The sequence below is a fragment of the Venustampulla echinocandica genome (assembly GCF_003357145.1).
Source record: "Venustampulla echinocandica strain BP 5553 chromosome Unknown scaffold_0, whole genome shotgun sequence".
NCBI lineage: Eukaryota > Fungi > Ascomycota > Leotiomycetes > Helotiales > Pleuroascaceae > Venustampulla > Venustampulla echinocandica.
In genome coordinates, this window is record NW_022474205.1 from 757,864 (window position 1) to 764,540 (window position 6,677).

At 45.3% G+C, this 6,677-nt stretch overlaps 1 protein-coding gene across 1 annotated transcript; it reads right to left on the reverse strand.

Annotated features, from left to right (window-relative positions):
• Positions 1-2,855: 2,855 nt before the first annotated feature.
• BP5553_00226 (uncharacterized protein) lies at positions 2,856-6,146 on the reverse strand (the record flags this gene model as incomplete). Its single annotated transcript, XM_032008849.1, has 9 exons — positions 2,856-3,062; positions 3,113-3,247; positions 3,296-3,493; positions 3,545-3,572; positions 3,625-4,038; positions 4,111-4,216; positions 4,270-5,336; positions 5,399-5,650; positions 5,701-6,146. The coding sequence occupies 9 exons, from the start codon at positions 6,144-6,146 to the stop codon at positions 2,856-2,858; spliced, it is 2,853 nt and encodes a 950-aa protein (XP_031872903.1).
• Positions 6,147-6,677: the final 531 nt, after the last annotated feature.

Genomic DNA, 6,677 nt, shown 5'->3' on the forward strand with positions numbered 1-6,677 from the left:
AGGTCGCGCCGAACGCTCGATGCCCCTGGGTTGCCTGTCCACAATTAATATGTTGTGGGACTCAGCTGAATTGCTACAACTTCTGGATATATACGATTAACAAACAGGGCTACAGCTCTCCATCACAATTATAAGGTCAGTGAACAGTTCTATTTATCACATTCTTCCTTTCACAAGCTTTCATGATGAAACAACTTCCACATTCGCAGTTTTCACTCGAGTCCCATTAGAACCTAAACCGGGACAGATGAGGGTCATATCTTCCTTGGATGTCTGCATTAAGCTTCAACTATCAATATGTTTTTGCAATTCTTTACAGAGCCGTCGCGCTAACTCTCGTGCTCATTAAGACAGGTACCAATTTTGCATTTATAGGTTATGGCCCGGCTTAGATAAGGTCCAGTCACGATGGTCTAGGAGGGACTCGTAGGAATATCCTAAGCATCGTCGGTCATATGTAATAAAATATTATCTGCTCAGATCTTCGCTTCCAATTTGCTTCGTGATTTATCGTCTTCCTATACATTGGCTTGTGCAATTATATAGCTTGTCTCTAGATAACTCTACTGCTCACGGTCGTTCACCTATTTTGTGTAATACCGCATGACCCCCCCGAACCACCCGCAACCGCCGATGCTTTCAATTTGTGTTATGTGCGTCGGAAGCTTGGAGATGCTAGTCGTCGTCTTCCAGCTGTATCATCACCGTCTGTTTAGCTGCTTGTTATGAACCAGCCATTTAAAACTCATGAATTTTCCTGTCCACGCCGTCAGGGATATTCCGGGCTGAAACTTCAAACGTTTCTAGTATGTGTACCATATACATCGTATATCCTAGCTATAACAATCAACTTCCACCTAGAATACTGCAAAGAGGCCGTTCTTGGCCAATGCCCTGCAAGTTCAACCGAAACGAAACCCTCGAACTTCCAAAGTCCATGGCACATCAGGATTCCTAACATGTGGTGAAAGTCACATCCTTCCCCCTCTATCTCCATCTCCAACTCAATCCTTCCATCCCCCAAAAAGGCCCACATATTATCATGATAGCGCCTAATTTTGTAGCCCTCGAATCGCAGGGCTCGCAGCGTTTTCAATAGGTGCAGCATGTTCCCGCCTCATAGCGAGATGTCGTCCCTGTACCGAGAACGGCAATTTTCTGGCCAGACCGATTTGGTTAGTGCTAGGTGGTGGTTTGTTTTAGATATTGGCTTGCCGGGCCTTGTTGGACTTCGAGGGAATGGAGGTTTTCGGATCTGACTTTTGCGCACATTCGCATGGCACACTCCACTCAAATTTCGTGCTGGAAAAGATGTTGGTTTGCCTTTAAGCCTTCTTTTTAAACTGGATACAGGATAGCGCAACAGCCTAATAGGAGAACACAGAATTGGCTCTAGTTACTGATTGAACCACTAACTATGAAGTTATTGGGAAATCTTCGACTGGAGACGCTGAGGTAGATGTTAGGACGCTGGCTTGGGTATATTTATAATATCTACTTATCACAGCCCAGTCCTCCCTCAGCACGTTTCCGTCAATGTGGTCACCTTGCTTTACGAACTGTCAGTATGTATTCCTGTATGAGGCGATGTGAAATATATAACTAACAAATGCGGATCAAAAGCAACCTCGAAACCCCTAGCACGGGCAATGATATCGAGTTCGAACTCCCTGCCATTAGCAATTGCCAATCATTTTTCTGCGAATCTCTCAATTTCTTCGGATACAACGCTCGCATATATTCAGCATCAGTTATTGGACTTGATGAGATCTCGAACTTGGTAAGGAGAAGCTCGCCCGGTTTTTAACAAGGCTCAAGATACCCTTCTCCACCATAAGAAACCAAATCATCAGCTCCAAATTTTAAACCGGTCGACATTACCTTGCCGTCATCCTCCAACACCCAGGTGACCACTCTAGAATAAACAATTTCTTCAAATCCCCATGGCCTTCCCCAATCCTCGCGCGGGTCATATGAGCAATATCCTGCTTTGCCATAATATTCAGCTCGCTGCCTCTCAGGAGAGAAGAAAGAGGGTTGTAGTTAAACCCCATCTACCTCCCTGTAGTATTTGAGAAAGGCTGCTAGGTCTGTTCGCAGCTTTTCCCATTCCTCATCGGTGTATTTATGCTTTCCAACCGCTGGTATTTGCGGCCTTTGTCCGAGACTTCGAGGAGGCTCTTGACGACTTGGGAACCCATTTGTGGTGCTATCAAGATTGATTTCTTGCGAATCTCACGGGAGACTTCGAACCTTGATGTAATAACTGTTAGTCAAAAGCCTATTAAAATCTGCCTACAGGAGTCAGAAGCACACATTGGGCAAGCTGGAAACCCATTTGGATTGAGCTCGATTCACATCCTATGATCGCTGCCCAACTTGTCGTTCCAGTCAATACTTTGGTCCCAGTTCGCTCTATGGACAAGTTTTCCAGTATACTTTTCAATATCCGGTATTTTTGGCCGTTGATACAGCCACAGTTATTAACTTTGGTAGTTGAACACAACTCTTTTTTCCTTCGTCCCAAGGTCGGTAAGGAAGCTCGCCGCTTCTACTCAGGCGTCAATCACACTCGACTCACCCTCTCCTCACCCAGCTCGCCTAAGCAGCCTAAGCAGCCTGAGCAGCCTGAGCAACCTAGGCAGTCCCTGAGCAGCCCCTGAGCAGTACCCACTACTCTAATCAGGCTGGATATAGATTAGGGCCTTTTTATCTCATTTTTGTCAAGTTTTGGCGATGATCCCTGGGGAGCCCAAAGAGGCTCCCAAGGATCCCGAACCAGACCCTCATGAAAATAGATCCACGTGGCAAACTTGTCCTCAAACATTTGCTTTCTTCAGATTATTCTGCTTATATCATAATCCAAAAATACCAGACCTCGAAAAGAGGCGTCGAATTGCCCCCGTATTCTCTCCCGTCTTCTTTCCTTTCTTTTTCCCTTTCGCTTTCACAAGAAGTGAAACCCGGGCGGCTTCTTCGAAAACCTCAGAAACACCTTCATTAGTCAGGGCAGAGCATTCTAAATACTTGTACGCTTCTATCTTCCTTCGAACTTCTTCGCCCTATCCAACAGTCAATAGAGCCCTTAACGGCACGATGTAAGACGCAATACCTCTTCATAAGCCACTAGTTTTTGACCAGTTCTCCTAAGATCTTCGATAGTCTTGGGGCCTTTACGAAGATCTTTCCTCAACCCGACAAGAATGATTGGCAAGCCCGGGCAGTAATGTTGCACCTCGCTGATCCACTGCGATGAGTCAGTTGATGTTGAGTATTACATGATAGTTGAAGATACCTTTTCCTGTACATTGCTAAGGGAATCGGGGTTGTCTATGGCAAAACATATCAAAATGACATGTGTATCTGGATACGAGAGAGGTCGTAGTTGGTCCCAAACTTCAACTCCAGAAGTATCCCACAACCCAAGCTCGACACGCTCTCCATCTACCGTAACATCTACGAAGTCGTTGTCAAAAATTGTTACCTGGGAATCCTTACTAAGTCAGTGAGAAGGTCAATAGATGGACTAAAGGTGCTGTCTAACCAAAGGGAATATTCCTTTCGCAGAGACACTATTTAAGTCAGTTTCGAATAAACCAGATTTACTAATTCGAAATCACTCACAGTATTAGAGACGACCTTCCGCAATAACTATCACCTACTAGTACAATCTTTCTGCGGATTTCGGCGCGACCTGATGTGGAGGTCAACGGATGAGGTGACGAAACTGTCACCAAGTCTCTGCCATCGCGGTCGCCCGTCTCCTCCATAACTTGTCCCTTTTGGGCAATAGCCGTAGCTTCGTGATGAGAAAATGAAGAAGGGTCAAATTCTAACTGATCTTTCGCGGGTTCAATATGGTTATCTATACTGGATAGGTCGACTTCTAGCATAGCGGGATCCTCGATTGGTTGTGCAGGAACGTTTACCCTCATTGGAATTTCAAGTGGATTCGGAATTGACTGAAGACTTTTTGTCCATGAAGCAGCCTTGGGCAATAATGAAATGGTTGAATGACTAGCTTGTGTCGATGTCGAACTGACAAATTTACGAAAAGGGTCGTGTTATTCGTTTTCATTCCTACTTGCTACTAAGCCAACACTTTTTGACCGAGAATGGCCAAGGGATATGGCCGGAGAATCTGATGGCACAATCGAAGACGTTGGCTGATTGGACGACAAATCTAAAGCCGACGTTGATGATGAAAAAGTTAAGTCTAACGAGGGAGAAATGTTAGCACGGGAAAATTCCAAGGACATTGAAATATACCTGACGTCAAGCCCATTGAAGGAGGTTCATTAATATACTTCCTGTGAAGCTTCGGCGATATTGAATTTTCGGCAACGGATGTTGAGGCTGCTTCTGAGGTAATTTCTTCAGTGGAAGTGAATGGAAGAGGAGGCAAGTCAGCCAAGGAATCAGATACATGCTCAGAAGGCAGATATGTGCTATCATCTTCGAGCAACTGGATTATGCCCTCCAGAATACCAGACTTTTGAGCTGCCGTTATATCTTCCTGGATAGCTTTATTTAGAGGCTGTTCTGCATCTGAGATATTTGTTTGTCGCTTCTTTGGGTGATGATTTATTTGTTGCGGACCAACTGGCGAGTTCGGTGCTCGAGTAGAAGAACTCGGGCGCTGTGCATTTGATTGGGTAGCACCTGATGAATTCAGCTCTGACGTATTTAGCAACAAAAAGTCTGAGAGAACCGCTGCGTATGCGTCTTCCTCGCTATAGTTGCCATCAATGTGGTAGACACGTACTAGAGCCTTTAAAGAGCTCTCCACCCCTGGCACTCCATTTGAACCCATCTTCCGGTATCCCTTGAGAGCTCGTCTCCCGTAAAGGAGTGCCTCGGCATAGGACTTCTTATAGATAAGAACATCAACCAAGGTGAGCAAGTCCATGAGAACTCCGCCACTATCGCGAGAATTATCTCGCGATTCGTTAGAAATTTTCTCCAGTAGCAGAGACTGTGCCTCGTCCCACTTTTCTTGAGCCAAATAGACACTCAGAAGGAATTCCATGATTTCATCCTCTGATATTGGAATGTGATGTAAATGTGTTATTGACACGTTTGACGAGATTCTGGCGAGACAGTTGCGGAAAAGGCGTTCTGCAGACCCAAAATCCTTTTCTCGAAATTTCTCTTTGCCTTGTTTCATAAGTGCTTGAAATTTTTCAACTTTAAAATCAGTGTCAGAGTCGGATTGTTCAGATCCTGCGCTCTCTCCGACTGATTGAAGGTTGCCCGACACGAGATTTCGCCGCTTGAACGCAGATTCTGCTACGTTTTCCTCTTCAAATTTATAGACGGTGTTTGGTGATATCCACCTAAGCATTGTTTCTCCTAGCTCGGATGGAAAACAGTCACCGAATTCAGACCCATAGGTTACTGAGATGCTTCCGCATGTTCCAATCCTAGCGGGGTCGATGCTAAAGAAACAACACTGGCAGCGGATTGAACACAATTCCTTAAATTATTTAATGCTAAGAGCTGGGTGCCACTCGCGTTCGATTCGACGACATTTTGCAAGCTGCTCATGCGGTTATTGATATCCAGAGCTATACGCCGGATGGCTTGATTCAGTTCCTCTAGATTAGGCAGGATCTTGTCAGTTGACTCTTGGAAAGTAACCTGGTTCCAGCTAGTCGCGTTATAGTCTTGTTTCGAGGAGTGGACACTGAAACGACTCACAGCATCACTGTTTGCAAAGACAGTTGCAAGGTGTCCCGATACGATCGAACCTGTAGCTGGAAGATTCCAATCTCCTCTGACGCTCCCTTGAGTCTAAGATGCTTTCGTGTTCCATCAAGTACACTGACGCTCTTATTTACTTTCTCGAGAGTTTCCTGGAGCCGGACGAGCGTATTTTGACCATCATTGATTGATATTGAGAGGTTGTTCCAGTGATTACCAATATGGCCTGTAGCTTGGAAAGAGGTTTGAATACGTTCTTGTCCGAAAGTACCTTTCATCAGGCGCAAGACTTGCGTAAAGCTCTCAACATCAGTGAGTAATCCCTGGACCTTGGCGTCCGCAATATTAGCGCCATCGTAGAAGTCTTTAAGAGCCGAGCCGACTTTGACGCATATACTCAACAATCCTAGAACACCTGCAGTTATAGATAAAGGATCAGCCATTCCGTTTGCCACCACCAACTAGATGTTCAAATGGCGCTCCTAATCTCGCACTACCTATGAGGCTGGTCCTCGGCAACAAAGTGTTACACTCGCACGGGGCTGGATTGACCTGTATGAGGGTTCTGAAGTACCAGTCCTAAAGAGCGACTATACAAGTCAATGTATCTATGATTAGCATCAAAATGATGCTTGCAATCATCGAATACGTTGAAGTCTCGAACTTGCTATTGCATTGACGTTCATTTATTCAGCCTCACAAGGCTGACCCGCTAGGCCGATGTTTCTCCGACAGGAGCAAGCCATGTACCAGGGGGTCGCATCATTGACGGAACACCCGGATTTTAGCCGGATGTAAACAAACTCCGATTTCAGCTCTTAGTTGTAAACAACCTACTATTATATATCTTCTATAATACAATGTCGCCTCAAACTCGAGCTCAGTATTACCGTGAAACTACTCTCCATCGATCGACTCAAAGGAGGGAATTCGACACTCCCAAAAAAACGTTTCTCCAGCTATTCGCCATACTC